This window comes from Sinohyriopsis cumingii, chromosome 2, assembly GCF_028554795.1.
Source record: "Sinohyriopsis cumingii isolate HCF-2022 chromosome 2, ASM2855479v2, whole genome shotgun sequence".
Classification (NCBI taxonomy): Eukaryota; Metazoa; Mollusca; class Bivalvia; order Unionida; family Unionidae; genus Sinohyriopsis; species Sinohyriopsis cumingii.
Window position 1 is genome coordinate 37,472,713 of NC_142962.1, and position 22,915 is coordinate 37,495,627.

General features: G+C 35.2%; 1 protein-coding gene across 3 annotated transcripts in view; it reads right to left on the reverse strand.

Moving 5' to 3' along the window:
- LOC149804660 (E3 ubiquitin-protein ligase TRIM9-like) overlaps nucleotides 1-22,915 on the reverse strand; it is a 180,525-nt gene that overhangs the window by 9,027 nt on the left and 148,583 nt on the right. For 2 of the 3 annotated variants that reach the window (XM_089942912.1, XM_089942914.1), the window contains 2 exons: nucleotides 12,450-12,578; nucleotides 5,374-5,598 (listed from right to left, as the gene is read on the reverse strand). In XM_089942912.1, the coding sequence (XP_089799038.1) occupies nucleotides 5,374-5,598; nucleotides 12,450-12,578 (354 nt within the window). The remainder of the gene's footprint in view (nucleotides 1-5,373; nucleotides 5,599-12,449; nucleotides 12,579-22,915) is intronic. The other variant, XM_089942913.1, reaches the window with a different exon arrangement.

Here is a 22,915-nt window from a genome sequence, read left to right on the forward strand (position 1 = left end):
GTTCCCATAGTAAACCTATGCAAGCACGTTGATATTAAAAATTCCATAACTTAAAATTTCTGAGTGCTCATGATCAAACCTATATATGTCAGTATAGATGAAACCTGGATGTCAGCTTCTATGTATAAAAAAGGATATGCACCGCGGCATTTTCTGGACCTGCATGTGTCTGAACTATGTGCCTTCAATTCCACACCAATGAGTCAGGTGCTAATTTTAGTAATGAGTGTTCCAAACTCAAAACTGTTAAAGGACTGAAATTCCATTGATAAAACAATGTCTCTAAGAAAAAATCACTTACAACTAGGATAAGCTCTCAAAAGATTCTTTTTCCTAAAACATAACTTACATTATTAACCAATCCTGGTCAGCCTAACCCATATATACTCTATTTTATGTTCACCTATTTCCAGGCTGCTTACCATTTTTCCATATAATCAGTACCATATGTCCTGCAGCTCCTTCAAGGACTAAAATAATTTCAAAGAACCAGAGTAAAGTACTCAATGGCTCAGATTTGGGTACAAGGTGACCAATAATACATGTAATGGGGAAACCACATAACTCCACCTTTGTATCTGTCAAAATTGCAAATTAAACCTGGAATCCTAGAGACTGACAAGCATCTGCAACACTGATTATTTGTAGACACATTCAAGGAATTTGTCTTTTGAATTCCATGGAAATTGCTCTTCCAAGAAGACATGTCTCCAAATCATGCAAAGATTCCAAGATTTCTTTTCTCTTGAAAGTTTAATTCAAATGGACCTGATCTTTCTTTTCATAGGGATAATATTACAACCATCATTAGAAAACCCTTAATATTACAACCATCATTAGAAAACGCTTAATATTACAACCATCATTAGAAAAACCCTTAATATTACAACCATCATTAGAAAAACCCTTAATATTATAACAATCATTAGAAAAACCCTTAAAATAATGCCCAACAGACAGTTCTCACTTGTTCAAGAATTTTTTCTCTTTGTATGTTATTTATCTGCCATATTTCTGGGTCAACTTTATAATTTTATGTGGGAAATTATATTTGAAGAATCTTCATTTGAAAATCTGACTAATTAAAATTTCAACTGGGCACAATTGTGAAGTCATCAAATATAAACTGCACTTTCATCAGCAAGAAGAAAACAATATTATAAGATAATTTCAAGACTTTGGAAATCCTCCCAAAAAACCTTTCTTCCTAAAAAAAAATCATAGAGATAACCTAAGTAATGGCGCATGAGGGGAAATAATGTATTTTTAAAAGTGCTTAAGGGTAATTATCTATTCTATTTTGGGTCAATCTACACCATGTCCTCCTAATTGTGTGCCAACTACAAGTTGGGAGTGGCTGTGAGTGGTGATATTATCACAAGTAACAAATTAAATGCTTCCCTGTGCCAATCTGAGCATTCAGCTAAAGCCCTGATGCAATTTACAGCAATTAGAGAATCAGAATGTCTTGGCGCTAATGTCACTTGCCAAGTGATTGGAAACAGTTTGTCTGCAAAAGAATTATGAATTACTTAAATTTGGAGTTATCACAGTGTAACAATCTCCCTTAGTATGTGTAAACTTACTTTCAGCTCAAGTAAATCTGATGAACTACATAAAGACCATTTAATCTGTAAATGAACTGTATTGCTACTCTAAGTAAATCTGATGAACTACATACAGACCATTTAATCTGTAAAAGAACTGTATTGTTACTCTAAGTAAATCTGATGAACTACATAAAGACCATTTAATCTGTAAATGAACTGTATTGCTACTCTAAGTAAATCTGATGAACTACATAAAGACCATTTAATCTGTAAATGAACTGTATTGCTACTCTAAGTAAATCTGATGAACTACATAAAGACCATTTAATCTGTAAATGAACTGTATTGCTACTCTAAGACAAAGACTAACTGCTCATCCATATTTTACATTATTAACAAGAGTTCCCTGAAGGAACCGATACTCCAATGGTCAAAAATTGTTTTTGAGAATTCAAGATAAGATCATTTGTTCCTTTCAACTGCTGAGTGTTGATTTCTGATATTCTTCAGGGATAACAAGATTTTCAAATTAGCTGCTGTTGTGGCATGATTTTCATATAGGACAAAGTAAACATCATTTGAAATATTTTGGTGAAAACCCATTGTAATAATGGTCATCCATTCATATGGAGTATTTGCAACTAGATTTTTTAAGACCATCAGCATGGCAACCATAATGGATGTACAACTGGCACTATTTCAGTTATGACCAATGATTTTCCCTTTGAGAACAGGGAAAACAAGATTTTCAAGATGGCAACGTACACCTTAGATCAGCACCATTTTAATTTAGGATCAATATTATAATAAATCTTTTTGTGAAAACCCCATACTAACATTCATGAGTAGTGATAACAAAAAATGTAAAGATTGCCCTGTGGCAGCCATTATAGACATCAGATTAACAAAACTTCCATTTAAGATCAATAGAGATTATTATAATTCTTTTGGTGAAAATGACATGTCTGTTAGAGCTTTCCATTTAGGAGAAGCAGGAACAATAATTTCAAGATGGCTGCTGTGGTGGTCATATTGGACATCAGAATTGGCATCAATTTCATGTGGATATAACTTTCTGTTTAGGCAGAGTTGTGATAAAAAGGTTTTCAAGATGGCTGCCATGATGGCCATATTAGAAGCCATATTGGCAGCATTTTTGTTTAAGACCAGCTAGACATTATAGTAAATCTTTCAGTGAAAACTCCATGTTTGAATAATCATCCATGTAGAAGTTGTAAGTGATAAAAAGATTTTTAAAATGGCTGCCATATTCATTTGGGATGAACTAGATACTGTAAGAGATTTATTAGTGAAAACCATGTGTTGGTGTGACTATCCATTCAGAAAATGTAGAACTAACTAAAATTTCAAGGTGGACAATTGTAGCCCTATCAGATGTCAAAGCAGCACCATTTTCATTTAAGACCAACTAGATATACCATGGAATGAATTTTTGTAAAGTTTCAAGGTAATCTTCCAATTAGTTTAAGAGTAGTGATAATAAACTTTTGCTAATGGACATAAGCTCTAAAAGTCTATGGCCAATAAAGCTAAAGAATAATCTTCAAAATGTACAGAACAGCAAATACTTTTAACAGCAAAGTCAAAGTTGGAATGTGTTTTCATGTAATAATCCAATGCCCCATTTATTTATTATAGGACAGACACCTGTAGTACTGTCTTTCTATATTACTGTATTGTTGCTGGACTCATGCACACAAAGATTAAAAGAAAAAAGTTTAACACATTTACTTTCACCAAATCATTGTTAACATGTATCAGAACAGGTCTTTATGATGATAAAAGGTAAATTTAGATGGATTAAAAAATCTGTATATCATAAAAGTTATTCATAACACAAGAGAGGAACTACTTGTGTATCAGTATGTACTTCTTGGGTGCTTTGACAATATTTTTAGATACTGGTTTTAAACCAAAGTTCTGAAATTTATTTCTTGAGATTTTAACTATTTGCAATTATAAAAATTGCACTTCATATTTTACAGGATTTGTGAAGTAATGAACACTGAAAATCTGTTAGATAATAAATGAACATGTTTGACACTTCTTTAATATGCTCAAATGTTATCAGCTTGGTGAAAATGAAATTTCTTTTGCCAAAAAAGACTAAAAAATGATTAAATGTATTGTTATTTTTTTAAAATGTGTATAGAACATACCAATGGGTGGGGTGGGGTGTTGTTACTATGAAAAATAATTCCTGTGCTACAGATATAATATAAACAAATGGAAAGGTCTGATACTTGGATAACTGGTAAATTAAAAATATAGCATGTAATGGCCAGGTGGTTCTTGTTTGATTTCAACATACATATTGACAGATCAGAAGGAGGATGGGGGCCCTAGAGGCCAAAGAAGTTAGGTGGCAGTGCCCTGTGTTTATTATCATGTCACCCATATATGAAGCAGAGTGTGAGTGTGTGTTTGAGGTGATCCTCTGTTTACTATCACCATCATCAGGTTGTGGAATGTCTTTCCTCCCTTGACTTTCTCTGACATCTTGTTACATTCTGATGCTGCATCAGTACCACACACAACACCACAGGTGCTAATAGTATCCAGAACTGTTAATGACACTCTATCATCAGACTGTATGGCACCATGAACATAGATAAATCTCAATTCAAAAACCAGATATTGCCAAGACATTTTTGTACAAGTTACTTTAAACATTCTATTTCTTCAAACTGATTGCGTTTTAAATTCATATGAAACCACTCACAAAAATTAGGGTTTAAAGACCTTAAGTAAAAACTAAAAATTTATTTTCATGACTTTTCTTTGCTAGTTTATCAAATTCTACAAAAGTTAATGTAAAATTTTGCCACAAATGACGGTATTTTATGTTGAGTACTTTTCAGGTAAACTTATAACTGCTAGCCTTGTGTGATCAATATCTATGCCTCATAAATATTTATAAAATTTTGGATAGAGTTCAATAAAGTGAAAGGAACCTGTTACATGAGAAACTACAAGGGGTAAGTACAAATGGGTACACAAATGGAAAATTTCTATACATAAGGTAATTAGTACATACAGACACATCATTACCTCTGTTGGTGGCATATACAAACTGACCCCCAAGTACCAAAGAATAACACTTCATTTTGATCATAAATATTTCTGTCTGTCTTATGATAGTTTAGGTGTTGATTTCATGAAACACTAGAAGTGGCCTTGTCAATCATATACATTTCATAGTGTCATACATGAGCAGGTTCTGCTTATTTCAATGAAGATACTATAGAGATAGTACAGTGCAGTCAAATATGTCCATAAAAAAATTGTTAACGCATTAAGGCTCAATGCCATAGTTTTGCATCATGAGGCACTGATCTTGTCATCACATTTCATGACAGACCTAACTACATGTATGCGGTATTTGAGAAATGAGGGGTGCAAGCTCTTGAAGGCATTCAACAAATATTAAAGAAGAAAGAACAACAGCTAAAAGTTGAAAAAGTGAATGTGGGACCAGATTTGTATAAGAGGCAAAATTTTCCTGGTCCCAGAATTGGAGACTGTGTCCAAAATTTAGACTTCCTCTTGTTAGATCTAAAATATCAGTGGGGTAAGTGTCAGATTTAAGAAAATGGGGCCTGGAGGTGAAAATCATGGGTCCAATAAGCAAAAACAAAAAAAGTTTTATTCTTACTTATTTGCTTGTGTGTGGCAAAACAGCCAATTCACTTCTATATTATAAACAGTTTTACACTTGAATTCTGACTGTTTAAATAATCTGTCTGAATTAAAGAAAGAAATATGCATAATTAATTAATTTACTTATTAATATTTTTGTTACCTAGCATTGAAAACTTGTCCACATCAAATCTTGCAATTCCTATTGCAGGGTCTGAGTTGTTTTCATAGCGGTCAATCTGAACTTCCCAGTAGTGAATGCCCTTGGAAAAACCAACGCCACCTAGGATAACCCGGTGGTCAAAGTTATTGCAGGTGGCTGTCAGGTTGTTGTTGGTGAAGATGATGTCAGGGGGTGCTGAGAGTGGATCAAATGTAAACCAGGCAACTGGAAAAGAATGAAACACAGATAATATAATTATATAATATTAATATTATGAATACAATTTTCAGAGATTTTAGAAGTCTCACTTATTTTCAAAAATGTTTTGCTAGTGAAAACTGTAATCGAGAGTATAGCAGACGACAATATTAGTTTACCTCACTTCAAACATGGAAACTGAAAATGTGCAGCATATGGCCTTCCTACCTACTGGCCCACCTACAACATCTTATTAGAAAACCTCACTTAAATTATATTCATTTCTTTATACTTCTTCAATACAGAACACTCCCCCCCCCATGATTCTCATCTTCGAATTGTTATGAAAAAACATTAAATGAAACCACTGAATTGTTTTGAATACACATTATTAAATGACACTGAGTTAGTTATCGGAAATTACACCAAATAACAATTGCAACAATGATTTTTACTCAAAACTGGAATCAAGAAGCTTTACATGTAGCTATGTCAATCCATGCACTTCAACTACTGGTCATTACAGACCTAAACTTGATGCACTTCAACTACTGGTCATTACAGGACCTAAACTTGATGCACTTCAACTACTGGTCATTACAGGACCTAAACTTGATGCACTTCAACTACTGGTCGTTACAGGACCTAAACTTGATGCACTTCAACTACTGGTCATTACAGACCTAAACTATTATGCACTTCAACTACTGGTCATTACAGGACCTAAACTTGATGCACTTCAACTACTGGTCATTACAGACCTAAACTATTATGCACTTCAACTACTGGTCATTACAGGACCTAAACTTGATGCACTTCAACTACTGGTCATTACAGGACCTAAACTTGATGCACTTCAACTGCTGGTCGTTACAGGACCTAAACTTGATGCACTTCAACTACTGGTCATTACAGGACCTAAACTATTATGCACTTCAACTACTGGTCATTACAGGACCTAAACTTGATGCACTTCAACTACTGGTCATTACAGACCTAAACTATTATGCACTTCAACTACTGGTCATTACAGACCTAAACTATTATGCACTTCAACTACTGGTCATTACAGGACCTAAACTTGATGCACTTCAACTACTGGTCATTACAGGACCTAAACTTGATTCACTTCAACTACTGGTCATTACAGACCTAAACTATTATGCACTTCAACTACTGGTCATTACAGGACCTAAACTTGATGCACTTCAACTACTGGTCATTACAGGACCTAAACTTGATGCACTTCAACTACTGGTCATTACAGGACCTAAACTTGATGCACTTCAACTACTGGTCGTTACAGGACCTAAACTTGATGCACTTCAACTACTGGTCATTACAGGACCTAAACTTGATGCACTTCAACTACTGGTCATTACAGGACCTAAACTTGATGCACTTCAACTACTGGTCATTACAGACCTAAACTATTATGCGCTTCAACTACTTGTCATTACAGGACCTAAACTTGATGCACTTCAACTACTGGTCATTACAGACCTAAACTATTATGCACTTCAACTACTGGTCATTACAGACCTAAACTATTATGCACTTCAACTACTGGTCATTACAGGACCTAAACTTGATGCACTTCAACTACTGGTCGTTACAGGACCTAAACTTGATGCACTTCAACTACTGGTCATTACAGACCTAAACTATTATGCACTTCAACTACTGGTCATTACAGGACCTAAACTTGATGCACTTCAACTACTGGTCATTACAGGACCTAAACTTGATTCACTTCAACTACTGGTCATTACAGACCTAAACTATTATGCACTTCAACTACTGGTCATTACAGGACCTAAACTTGATGCACTTCAACTACTGGTCATTACAGGACCTAAACTTGATGCACTTCAACTACTGGTCATTACAGGACCTAAACTTGATGCACTTCAACTGCTGGTCGTTACAGGACCTAAACTTGATGCACTTCAACTACTGGTCATTACAGGACCTAAACTTGATGCACTTCAACTACTGGTCATTACAGGACCTAAACTTGATGCACTTCAACTACTGGTCATTACAGACCTAAACTATTATGCGCTTCAACTACTTGTCATTACAGGACCTAAACTTGATGCACTTCAACTACTGGTCATTACAGACCTAAACTATTATGCACTTCAACTACTGGTCATTACAGACCTAAACTATTATGCACTTCAACTACTGGTCATTACAGGACCTAAACTTGATGCACTTCAACTACTGGTCGTTACAGGACCTAAACTTGATGCACTTCAACTACTGGTCATTACAGGACCTAAACTTGATGCACTTCAACTACTGGTCATTACAGGACCTAAACTTGATGCACTTCAACTGCTGGTCGTTACAGGACCTAAACTTGATGCACTTCAACTACTGGTCATTACAGGACCTAAACTTGATGCACTTCAACTACTGGTCGTTACAGGACCTAAACTTGATTCACTTCAACTACTGGTCATTACAGGACCTAAACTTGATGCACTTCAACTACTGGTCATTACAGACCTAAACTATTATGCGCTTCAACTACTGGTCATTTCAGGACCTAAACATCTTGCAATTAATACCTATCTTGATTATTGCAAAAGAATGTGATGATAATCTGCCAGTTTGTGAGTGCATGTGATGAAAGACAGTAGTCATGTGATGCAAGACTGAGATACTGGCATGTGAAAACATGTGCCCCACCACTCCTGAAATGGTGCATTAAAAAAATTCTTCATTTATCATTTATCCTGCCACTAGTACTAATCATGTACTAGGCACTGATCAAACAGTCCAAGGCATTGATCAATGTAACTATAACCATTTTACAATCACCGACTACCCCCTTGTAATTACCTGGTAATTTATTCTGACAAGTGATTTCAAATTAGTGTCATTGTTTTTATCCCCCAAGGATTTACCACAGTTTTTCTGACTTAAAATTGACCCACACAAGCTATGAATAACTACTAGTTGTAGACATCTTGACGACACTGAATTATCACAAGATCACTAAGTTTTCTCCCCTCTAATGTGCCATTCTTTTCAATCAATAATACAGCACTGTGCTGAAACTGATCGGAGGAATAAATAGTCAACAGAGCTCTTATAACAAACACAATGCCAAGAAAGGGAAGGGGACAGTTATAGGTTTTCTGTCGTATAGAGCCCTCATAATACTCAAAATCATGTCATAAGATTTAAATTGATTTTGTGCTTAAATCAGCCATGAAATGCCCTTGAACTTATCAATGTGACACCCTAGCACTTTCCCAAATATTGCTCTTTAATTTGTCCATGCAATAAATGCATAAATTACCATGAAATTCAACATTTTACATTAAATTTCAATGTTTCAGACTTTTTGAAATATTAGCACAGATCCTATGGAGCTTTTATGGAACTTTTGGATTTGGACAAGGGAAGGGATAAGCAGATTTTTTATTTCAAGAATTTAACTGAAGCTACTCTGAGAAATCTCAAAATTCATTGCTTTGGACATGACAGTACTATCTATAATTGCTTACAAGTGTTAATCAAACTGCAGCAACAAAAATCCCAATATGCCAAGGCATAATGCACCTGCAGATCTGGGTCAATGTTGTTTATTCTACCAACTGCTTCTAACAAACTGTACAGATGCAGATCTGCTGGTGCATTATGCATTGCCCTGCACACCCTGGGCAAGCAAACACTTTATAAAATGTGTGCAGTTTTGAACATCCAACTGATTTATATGTATATATCATGTCAGGCATTTAAATGATTTCAGTCCTGGTGCATTTTGGGAATTATGTATCACAAGTATGCTTCACTGCTTGTTAGACTGAAGACATATCCCATCACAAATTGCAATGGTCAATGTGCTTAAAGAAAAATCATTATGGCAAGTTTATCCTTATTAAGGTTTGCATGGTACCAAAAATTGAGAGATATTTTAAATTCTGCTTGAGATATGACAGAATATCTGTCCTAGTAATTCCAATTTGTAACATTTCATGTCTAGTTTCCTCACATTTGCTCTAGAATTATGCCCCTTTCTGGAAATATGCAAATCCCAATGGAGAAATCAATGCATCACACTTCATCAATTTCCTAATTTTCTTTGTAAAATAATGCCAGAAACTCATAATTGTGATGGTCTCCTTCAATTTTGTAAGTCCCACTTCTACAGCTGTACCCTTGCATCCGATGGATGTTCAACTGCTGTTACAGAATTCTAAGCTGAAAGTCTTCAACATCCAGAAAAATTCAAAACATTAAGAGCAGTGTCTAGCTGATAAAAATCAAAGACTGACATGAGGAAAATTGGGACCAGCTTGAAACCCACCTCTCTAAAATCTGAAAGTCCAAAATGTTAACAAAATGTAGGTTTTGTGGAAAAATTTGCTCCTGAAATGATACCGCTTAATAAACTAAAATAGAATCACAACTACACTGGCTGATAATGTATTATGTGCACTGCCATAGCAGATTTGGGTATTTGCCTCTGTGTATTATTTTTACATGAAAATGCCCATTTATTTGCTGAGAATACTCAATACATACATGGTAACAAATCTAACCTGTTTGTGGCAACGGCAACCATGTGGCCCAAGGGTACATGTACATTTTTAGGTATCAGTTAATTACAAAAAGGTGATGTGGGATATCAGGGATTTCCTTTGGCCTTTAGTTTTGGCAAATGGTTAAGTGGTAATTAAATACTTTTTTCAGAAAATACAAGTTTCACACAATTCCGAGAAAGATAAATTAAGCCAAATGATTGAAAAATCAATACAAGGTACAAGTATTGCCAAATGAGCATGATGCAAAGATTCCACACACTGCAAAATAAGCACGATTTTAAAAATTCCAAAAAACTGAATTATTGAGCTTAATGAGGACACTTCAGATTTTCTAACCTGGGATCAAAAACTGCAAAGTGATCTGAAAATTCCATGTAAAGACAAACACTTGGCAATATGGGATACAAAATTCCATGCAAGTTATCACACAAGGCAATTATCCTTATCATTTAGAAAAACTCTATACATGTATATTACTGAGGTAAAGGAAAACATTGCCTGAAAATTCTACACAAGGGTTATAAAATCCACACATGGAATCAAAGAAGCAAAGTGTAATAGTGTTTGAAATTCCATATAAAGGTATAGTTTACAAATTCCATGCCAAGATAACAACAAGCTTCAAGTCCAAAAAGACAGTCATAAATAAACGTTGATCTGATTCTGGCATGGTAGTCAAAAAGTCACTCATTTTGCAAATCTATAATGTAGTAAACATATTTACAGTGAAAATCATTAGACCAGCCCATCTGTAGACTGGTTTTCACTGCAGACTGGCCACCTATTTTAGTCACAATTGAACCAGTCAAGTACAGTATTGATCAAATCTCTTGAAACTGGCCACCTCCATAAACTGGTGTCAACCTGAAGTCCCAATAGTGTTTATTGTAAAAGGGTTTTACGGAATTTTGGAATACTCCGCAAATAGCTTTCCAAAAAAATTCTTCATTTTTAAGATATTTTCCAATTTTCTTTATTCTGACTTTCTAGTTATGTTTAACAGCACTTGGAAAACAAATTTTACAAACAGGTGATATTTCTTGAATAAAAATGAAACTTTTCTTCATTTTTTGGAGAATTTCCCCCTAAAATAAGCAAAGGACATCTGCCCCATAATCCATGGATGCTCCTGGCCAAGATGATGTAATTTAAAGGCAAAGTTAAATCAAACAAGAGCCATAACTCTGTAAAATTTGGTGAGAAAATGATTACAATCAAACCTGACCAACATCTTTACACCTAATTTTATGCCAACATATAAAATCATTCAAAAGTTTTTGAATGGAAAATGAAGTTCGAAAGTTCTAAGTCAAATAGGAGCCATGACTCCATCAAATTTTGTTGGGAAAATAGTAAAAAAACAAGACTTGGGTATTCATAAAGTAAACTCCATATATTTTTTCGATAAAAGAAGCCCTTTCAACACTTTCAGTTGAAAAGGAGCCATAACACTGAAAAGTTCTGAGAGAAAACAGTGAAAACTGAAACCTGATGCAGTTTGTCTTACCATTAAGACTATTATTTAAATTTGATTTTAATTTGTAAAATCCTCAAAAACTTATTATTCAGAAATCAAAGTGGAAAGTACCAAATAAAACAGGAACTGTAACTCTTAAAGTTTTGCACTTAAACATTGTAAAAGATACTCAGCCTAGGTCTTCATAATGTAAAGCCTTTGTTACAATCCATCAAATCATTCCCAAACTACTATGCAGAAAATAACATGCAGAGTTTTTTAAGTTGGTCAATTTGACTTCAATCCATAAAGTTCTTCATTGGTGACTGGATGGAAATGCTGTTGTGATGCATGTGGCATGACTGACATACACAGACACCATTATATGTTCCCTCTAAAATATACCCCTAAGTACCAAAAGACCATTTCACTTTCATCTAAAATATTTGAGGGCATAACAATTACAGAAAAATTGGATTACTTTCAAGATTTACTTTTTTCTCACTTTTTGGTGTCAGATTTCAGTCAGAATCAGAAAATTTCCCTTATAATCAGGGCGGTACATCATGCATGATTGCAAAGCATAAAGAACAAGAACAAAGCAAATAGATGAACATCATAAATCAGGACAGAGCAACTTATGAAATTCCATGCAATCTGATTTCATGCAAAACAAAATGTGAACAAAAAATTGGGGGTGGAATTGATAAAATGAACATTAAGGTATTACAACAAGGCAATTAATGAAAAATAAACACACAGGGATGTCTACATTTATAGAAGCAATGGCATTTTATGTGGCTTGACTTGGTAGTGTGACAGAGTTTGCCATTCTAGAAAAGAAAAGACTTCCCTACCTCGCCTTCGGCTAAGTAAAGAACTGTTTTTCCTTTTCTGAAGAGGGAAACTCCATCCCAATGTCAAGCCATGGGGGATCGTCACCATGTCATGATCATCACAATCATCATCATCAAATTTGTCTGAAACTAGAGCAATCAAACCTATTTAAAATGATCATTAAATATCAATCACTTCACTGCACATTCAACATTTGTTTATCAGACTTTCTTACCACTAAACTCTGAGAAGAAATATAGTAACATTTTAATTTGTTGAGAGAAAAATTAAACACAGCAACTTCAAAGTAGGAGATAAACTGGTATTTTCAAGTATACATGCCATATCGGCTCATATAAAACATGAACCCAACTGTATCTTAATGGGTCTGTGTGAAATAAATTTTGTGTAATTATGCTAAAGAGAATCTGGAACCAACATGACAAATTTAAAGTCACATTAAGCTGTAACTCTGTTTAAAAAAAGAGGCAATGCTTTTGAAAATCTAATTAGGTCATCAACACATGACCTTCATAAAGTATGAAAAATCTAATCTCTGTAAATTAAATAGTTTTTATAAAACTGCCCTTAATGGACAATATACAACTTTCTGCTATCAAAATGTGGCATGACAAAGGCTGACATGCATCATGGTACCATATTGTTCCCTGCAATGTTGATATATCAAGAATGACAGTTTCCAAAAATTATTAACAAAAATAATTTTTACACAGTGTCCACAAATATACAAATTTGGCATGTTTGGAGTTAGAGATAATTGTGACAGATTTTACTCTTGAAGACTGTAGCACTGGATCCAAGCACATGTCAGAGTAGAACTAAATGTGTGCCAGATTTTACTCTTGAAGACTGTAGCACTGGATCCAAGCACATGTCAGAGTAGAACTAAATGTGTGCAAGTAAATCACCCCTAATTTCATTAAATCCTTATCCAGCAAGTTATGATACCTTTTTAATGAAGAGTAATTTATATTCTCTTTTACTGCACACATCTGAATTAAAGTGGACAGAATCAGATTTGTAGGATTTGTATAAGGATACCATATCGTAACAGAACAATGTGTGAAAATCTCATAAGCCATACAAATAAATTCCTGAAGAAGGCTTAAATTTTTCTTATCAATGAAATAGAATTGCACTTGTCAAAACTGTATTGAATTTTTACAGGTATGTGCCCAGGTGAACATTCTGTGGACTGGAGGTGCATGATGATAATCTCCAACATCCTGTCAACATAACATCAGGATTACTTATTTAGATTCTCACACAATCCAGATAATTTGATCTTTTTATTTCCCTCTTGGTGCTTTTTGTGTTTGAATTTGTATACCACGGATTTTGTAGCTAAAGATGGAAATTCCTTCATGAACTGGTGGTCTATTGTACAGTTTTACAGTTGGTGGTCTATTGTACTAGATTAAATTACGAATGTTGCAATGCACCAAGATTTTCTACTTTTTCTTACATTCATCTTTATTTGAAACTAATATAATTATCTAGGTCAACTTTTTCTGTCAGGTTTTAATAACAAATATTATCAAATGATAGGGAGTCCTACAACACTTCAGCAGATGTTAAGACAAACCATATTTACTCACTTAGAAGTCAATTCCAACTGCAAATTGCACAAACCCAGATCTGCCATCACATAATGCAAAGGCAGATCTGGGTTTATGCAGTTTATTAAAAGTAATAAGTAGAACAAGCAACACAGACCCTAATACCTTTATGTGACAGCGACCATGGTCAATGTTGTTTGCAGATGGACTTAACCTATATGTGAGTATATGTTATTTATATTTTTCATGCAAAAACTACACCATTTGTTGAAGCTACAAATATATAAATTAGTGAACAACAATGCCCATGGGATAAATACCCTGTTTCAGCAAAAACAAAATGATTCCTAGTGCAATTTCTGACACATCCAGAAAATATTCAAACATTTCTAATTGCTCAAAGCTCTTGACACCTACAAAAACATTTTTCATTAATTCACACTCTTTATTAGACATAATTTGGGAAGTTCACATTTTTATTTCAGGTGATTCTGATGAATTCCTCCTCTTAAATTTCACACCCATTTAAACATACCCTTAGGCAAAATGGGATCATTATTAATGCCTGAAATGAATTTCAATATCACAAAAATTTTCAAATGTTTGAGGGGCAAACGGTTTCTGACAAATTATCTTTGTTAATTTCAATATCACCAAATTATTCAAATGTCTGAGGGGCAAAAAGTGTCTGACAAATTATCTTTGTGTTCATGCTTATTGGCTAATCTTGTTAAATACAGAAATGATGGAAGTAACTTTATGAATAAAAAACAAAACAAAACAAATTTCATCCAGTACTGGGTTGATTGCTCTTGGCACTTTTGTACCACTGCATGTGATTTTCAATTTTGGTTATTTTCAACTTAAATCCATGACTTTCAATTCAGGAATCTTTCATAAAAGAAACCAAAGATCTTGTCGAGGCATCTGTTTGTCCTGAAGGTTAGAAATTGGCATTTCAATAAGAGAACATTATACCATATGTACTCACTTATAAGTCCAGTCAAACTGCAAACAACAAAGAACCAGATCTGTCATAGCATAATGTGCCTGCAGAGTAGGATCTATGCTGTATATTCAGATGATTTCTCCCAAGAAACTGAACAGACCCAGATTTGCAGTTGCATTATGTGCAGGTATATCTGGATCTGTGTAGTTTGCAGTTGGACTCATCTTATAAGCCAGTATAGACAGTATGTAGTTCTTCATCATAATAATACATGTGCAACTAGAACACATTTCACCAAGCCTTTGTAATGAGCATTTAGAATGATTTAAGTTGCATCATTTGATACAGAAAACCAGAAATTATTAGTTGGTAAAACCAGGAAGAAATTGGTCATGAATTCTTGTGTGGTTTGACAATATTTCAAAGTAAATTTTAAAATTACAATCAATTTATTTCTTTAGATTCATTTTTAATTAAGTAACTATTTGTAATTAATATTCATGAAGTCATGAAGCTTGAAATGTGCTTACATACTATGCATGCATGAATGTCCTTCACTTCCCAGTGGCCATTCATGCATTGTGTATACTTGCTGACAGAAAAGTGATTACATACTATGCATGAATGTCCTTCACTTCCCAGTGGCCATTCATGCATTGTGTATACTTGCTGACAAAAGTGATTACATACAAAGCATGAATGTCCTTCACTTCCCAGTGGCCATTCATGCATTGTGTATACTTGCTGACAGAAAAGTGATTACATACTATGCATGAATGTCCTTCACTTCCCAGTGGCCATTCATGCATTGTGTATACTTGCTGACAAAAGTGATTACATACAAAGCATGAATGTCCTTCACTTCCCAGTGGCCATTCATGCATTGTGTATACTTGCTGACAGAAAAGTGATTACATACTATGCATGAATGTCCTTCACTTCCCAGTGGCCATTCATGCATTGTGTATACTTGCTGACAAAAGTGATTACATACAAAGCATGAATGTCCTTCACTTCCCAGTGGCCATTCATGCATTGTGTATACATGCGGATAAGTCAGATCTCACCATAAACTGCACAAACACAGATCTGCAATCATATAATGCACCAACAATTCTGGGTATATGCAGTTTGTCAGGAGTAACAAGTAGAACAAACATCAGAGACCCTGATCTGCCAGTGCAATATGTGATGGCAGACTATGGTCTATGTTGTTTGCAGTTAGACTTGATTTATAAGTAAGTATATACGGCCAATAAATTAAAGTAACTACCCTAAATCTTTGTGTATAATGAACACCATACTGTAAAAAAGCAGACCCAGTTCTTGTACAGTATAACGCATCAATGGATCAGGATCAATTGAATACACTCATGTACAACTGCAAAGAGCATAAACACATATTTGATGTAACAAATTGCTAGGCAGATTGGGGTTTATGAACTAAACATTTGAACAAACAGCTTAGACCCTGATCTGCCAGTAGATAATGAATATGAGATCAGGACCTTTGTTATCTTCTGTTGTATTCAGCTTAAACACAAGCAGGGATGATACCACTGTTCAGCTTAAACGCAAGTATGGATGATACTACTGTTCAGCTTATACACAAGTATGGATGATACTACTGTTCAGCTTAAACACAAGTATGGATGATACCGCTGTTCAGCTTATACACAAGTATAGATTATACTACTGTTCAGCTTGAACACAAGTATGGATGATACCATTGTTCAGCTTAAAAACAAGTATGGATATTACCATTTTTCAGCTTAAACACAAGTAGGGATGATACCATCGTTCAGCTTAAACACAAGTAGGGATGATACCATTGTTCAGCTTATACACAAGTGTGGATTATACTACTGTTCAACTTATACACAAGTATGGATTAAACTACTGTTCAGCTTAAACACAAGTATGGATGATACCATTGTTCAACTTAAACACAAGTAGGGATGATACCATTGTTCAGCTTAAACACAAGTAGGGATGATACCATTGTTCAGCTTATACACAAATATGGATGATAATACTGTTCAGCTTGTACACAAGTATGGATGATACCATTGTTCAGCTTATACAAGTATGGATGATACCATTGTTCAGCTTAAATACAAATATGGATGATACCATTGTTCAGCTTAAACACAAGTAGGGATGATACCATTGTTCAGCTTAAACACAAGTACGGATGATACCATTATTCAGCTTAATCACAAGTAGGGATGATACGATTGTTTGTCCATATGATTTCAAGCAAAGAGAATGGACCAATATCTGCTGGTGTATCATGTACCAGAAGATTCATGTCTATAATGTTCACCATATGGAGCATGTCAGCACAAGTAAATATGGCATTTTATCATTATCTGAAAAGATTACATGGTAATTAAGGCATGACAACTTCTCTGAACAAGCAAAAGAGTACAGAGATTCATTCTCTCTGTGTAGGCGTGAAAAAACTGCTGCTCTTTTCATAAGTATTAACTTAATTTCTGGGGTTTTATGTTGAATGACTAAACTAAGAAGTACTGGAGTTTGACTTGAGTAATGTCATTTTCTATCTTCTCAATCAGCAAGTTAGAAAAGTTCTTTCTGACACCTTAAGTCAGCCACAGGTACATTTCCAAAAGTAACTTGTCATGACGTACACATTGAATTATTCTTTGTCCCACTCTACAGATCATTATGCAAAACTATAGCTGAGTGAATTGTGAAACATGGCAACATCACTGAGTGAATCTTGTCAGAGTAAGTATTACAAGTAACAATTAACACTGACATATAGGCTAGGCCAACAATAAATCACTAGCTTTCAACAGTTTAATCTCCCTGATTTGGGGCATGATTGATTTTCAATTAGAATCCATTCAGATAATGGTCAGACAGATGGATAGGCGAGGTGAATTGGTAGGTTAAGTAGAGGGAAAATGACAAAGTGGAGACAAGCCAGAGAAAATTTTGGGCGATTTGAAATAAGTGTCATAAAATGAGATTTTCCAGTGATAACTTTTAAGAAAGTGCAAAAATATGAGGTGTTAGGGCATAGGTACATGATACTAACATGGCTCTTTACCCACTGACAATATCATTATTCAGCTTTTAAGATTTCTTTTAATTGTTTGATGGTTAAACAGTATAAATCCTCTAAGCTATAAATTATATACTTCTCCTGTCCTGATATTTTGATTGTAAATCTCCCACCAGTGAGTGTCTCATTTTGGAATTGCTAGATTTTTTTGGATAACTGGGAGAGTTATTTTCAGAAATATGGCCTCCAGAGTTGCAGCAAGTGGGTCAATCATATGCAAGATTATCTCTTTAATATCCATGGATCTTGGTCTTTATTGTATCCATCCAAGATAGTTGTTATATAAACCCTAATGGCAAGTTTGATCAAAAGTGGATCTGACAATGGCTTCCAGAGGGGTAACAAACTCAGTCAATCAGATGTAATATCACCACATTAGTATGCATGCATCTTGCTTGTGATCAAACGTGTCTGAAATCTTAATGATACAAGCATATGTTCCAAGTTCAATCAAGCTCAGCCAATTAGACGTATTAATATTCATTAATCTTACTCATTATCAATATTGTTTAAGATTTCAATAAGATGAGCATACATGCCAAGTCTGATCAAAATGAGATCAGAAATATGGCCTCCAAAATGGTAACAAGGTTAGCCAATCAAGTTTTAAAAAATGGCATTGATTTTGTCCTTTACTGAACGTGTTCAAGATTTTTATGATAAAAACCCATATTTCAAGTCTGATTGGATCAGAATTATTGGCTCCAAGGTGTTAGCAAGCAACTGCTGTCAGACAGACACACAATATACAATGGACACTAGCCCATACTATAAGCTCTCTTGGCTTTAAGGCCATATAACTAAAACCTCTGCTGCAGACTACAATGATCTCTGTGAGAAGTCTGTCAATATCATTAATGAATTTCCTGGCTCATTCAAACATATAAGGCTATTAGTCAGACTTTAAGATAAAAGAATGAGTGTATGTGATTTGGATTTTTAATGTAGCTTTAACAATTTTTCAGTCATATCGCTACAATGTCTGCAGTGGGGCAGTTAATATTGATGTCTAGCACTGGGGCATCATGACGCATGATGTCCCACCCAGTCACATTATCCTGACACCAGGCCAACCAGTCCTAACACTAACCTCTTAATGCTGAGCACCAAGCAAGGCAGCTGTTAGTAGCATTTTTGTAAGTCTTTTGTATGACTAGGCCAGGGATCTAACCCATGACCTCCCGTATCCAAGTCAGATGCTCTAACCACTGGGCCACCAAAGTAGTAAGATAAATGAATGAAAAAATCACATTCCTCACTCTCCTTTCGCAAAACTCTTGGAAAAATTCCTTTCATGCAAAACAATCACTCAACACCGAATTCCATAAATCTATACCAAAAAAAAATATATGCAGTGCAGTCCTCTCAGAAATACAGCTAAAAAGACAGGCGTAGCTTGCTAAGTACAAAAATGTATAATCTTTTGGAATCTGAGACTACAGATTGAATGACCTTTCGCTCTTATTCAAGGATACAATTTATCATTTATCACTGACCTATCTTGGAACTACCCCCAGATTACACCAGTACCTTTCTGGATCTTCCAGTATACAGGATCACATTTATCAATGACCCATAACAGAACTAGCCTCCAATTACACAAGTATCAGTCTGGATCTTCAAGGATACAGGATCACATTTATCAATGACCTATATCAAAACCAGCCTCAAATTACTCCAGTATCAGTCTGGACCTTAAAGGCGCCAACTTCAGCATGCCATGACCAAATACTGCAAAAGCCAAAAATTCATTTGTAATAACAAAAGACTAAAATCCACATCATGGGCATTTATTTATAAAGTGAACCAAACCATTAATGGCATACCAACAAGTCTGAATTCAGAAATGGCCCTATCACGCTGCTAGAACAGTTTCCATCTTCGCTAGCAAAGGTTCCAATATCATAATCCAATCTACACCTTGGCTGATAGAACAGATATATTGGTACTTTGTCCTAGCAACATCTACTGGATTTCATGAGTTGTTTCCCTTCATAATGCCATAACCAATAGCGTAGTGCATCATACCTCGGCTGAAAATGGTGGGGGCAATTGACCTAAAAAGGATACTTTGTAAGTTTAACATCGAAAATATGACTATGTACCAGAGGGAAGCCATTACAGGTGTATTTGAGTGAAAGGTATTTGTGCAAACACAGACCAGCACTGGAAAATTGCTTATTTATCAGTCCATTCAAGTTGTGTGATACCCTTGTCTCGATGTAGAAACAGTGAACAGATTTGAACAACTTAAGTTTGATTAACAGATGTGGCTTGCCACTGCATCCAGTGAAATTCACAGACCCGAAGCACAGAAATATCTGCTCGATATGCCAAGGTGTACATAGGGTTATCACATTAGAACCATAGCTAGCAAAGATGAGACCCTGTCATCCCAAACAGTGAAAGAGTTATGGAAATGGTCCTATTCTGCTGCTAGGACTCTTTCATCCTAAACAGTGCAAGAGTTGTGTGCTACACAGAATTTTTCAGAGCAAATGGAAAACCTTTTTACTCTCTAGCTCCATCCCTCCTAATCACAACAGATTCATCCAATGATGGGCTGGAGGCAGTATCAGCTAAAGAACATAATTTTGCCCTGTTTATGCTTCTATCTTCTGTTCAGCTACATATTGTCAACAGACAGGCGAATGCAACAAGAAACCAGCGATGTAAAGCAAACAGGACCGTTCCCGAGCTCTCCTTCCCACTAATGACAGCCAACCATTCAACTGTAAGGGACCTTTATGGACCCACACATTGAGGCCAAACTATCAGGGTTCCTTGAATCCATAAAAGCCTGGGGGAGGTGGCACCATTCCCTTCCCCAGGAACAACTAGCAGGCTGCGGTTCAGTCAGAAAAAAAGTGGCACATGCACAACTGTGCGCACGCCACTATAATTAAACCAACAACAACAAAAAAATCAGGAGACATGGTCCTGGGCTTAAAAAAAAATCAGTCACCTTATCCTGAGGGATGTCATATTAGTGCATGAAAACATAAAAAAGCATGTTCAATGACCAGAAACAACATTATAATTTTTGTTTAGTTAGATGAGAAATAAAGAAATAGGTGGAAATAAATTAGGTAACAATAAATAAAACTAAGCTGAATAAATTGAATGGGATCTACATAACCACACCTTTGTGGGTTGTGATATAATGAAGGTCTTTATAATGTGAGAGACCACTACATGATACCATGGATCCAGACTATAACAGGTAGGATTGGTAGTGGAGTGGACTTTAGGGTAGATGCTCTAAGTGTTACTGAAGTAACACCTCCATTCCACTCCAAGGTCAATCCTTTCTGTAATGGCCCAAATCCATGCATCTGATATATGGTTTACCTTCAAAAGGAATTTGTGATTTTCATCAATCAACCATGTAGTCATTTATGAGCTGCATATTTTGCTGGTTTAGGATCAATTATTAAACAAGGCTTTAACAATCTGCCATATGTCTGCAGCAGTACATATTAGGTAAGCCCTCTATTGATTTCAGCCTAATGATCTAGAGAAGTGTGCTCCTTATTAACTGCTCAGTTGGTTTTCTCTCTGACCCAGATCTTCTTGTAGTTTTCCATTGTGCTTACATAGTCTCACAGGAATAAAAATGTCCAGTCAGCAGCTGAACCTTGCTTGGTTAATCTGTTAGAAACACATTCATGTACACAAAGCAAACATTAAGCCCTTTAGGTCATTCAAACCCTCCCAACCAACTTCTAAACCTCCAAACAACCTCCAGACCTTTCACAAAAATATAGCATCTATTGTAGCTGTCTTGGGTGTGTGGCAGCTACAACAAGGAACCAGCAGGTACAGCAAACAGACAAACTTAATAAAAGAAATTTGATTACAAAATAAATCATCTCAGACACACACAAACTAGAATTTCAACAGGAAAGTTACTATTAATAATACAAAATACTACTATAAAGGTTGACATCATGGTTTATAAATCCAAAATAATTTTTTCCCAGTTTAACATGAATAAACTGAAAAGCTTCAGTGATCAGAAGATAATTAAAAACATGAATCCAATTAATGTTCACTGTTACAAAGGAGTCCAATGTTTATATCCAGAAATGCACATGAATATAGTCAATTTCACTATTAACTGCAGTAATTACATATGCAACAAGTTTTTCAATTCATTCAAAGGTTGAAACTTCCATTCACCTAATATAAATCCTACTCAAAGTGTAGACTGCACTTTCATTTACATGAACGTTTCTGGTGTTCATGTGGCACACACAGAAAAATTATTTCTTTTAGGCAGATATAGTCTTTAGAACAGAATGCATTAAAATAGTCAAAATTTCAATCTGTTATGCATATCCTCCAGTGTCATATTATAGGGTATTCAGAGAAGCAAGGTTATAGGCATGTCAGACGGTAGACTATGGAGAAAAAGTCAAACATTATATAATACTGATACAGTTATGTTTTCAGTGCTATTGTAAATCTTGAACTAGTCCTTATTTTCCATATGAATGTTGCCATTTTATGACTGCTTGTAAGATTTTCACACATTTTCATTTAGGACTCTTTTAACATGAAAATCCTAAATCAAATTCTATGGTAAATATTCCACTGGTTCCCAAATTGCTTTCAACCAGTCCTGCCACTTCTCTAATGCACTTTTTCCCATAATGTCATGCACACGCTAAAAGTTTTGTCACTAATCTCCAGTCTTGTGTTGACTCTCAGATCAGTCCCTCAAGAGTTCTGGCTGGTCTGATCTATGAAATGGGCCCTTCATGAATCCTAGTTGAATCCTCTTCCAGGGAGGGCTCTCTTCCACATCTGGTGCAATCAATGGGTCACTGTGACCTCTTTCTAGTTCCTCAGAGAAATTTG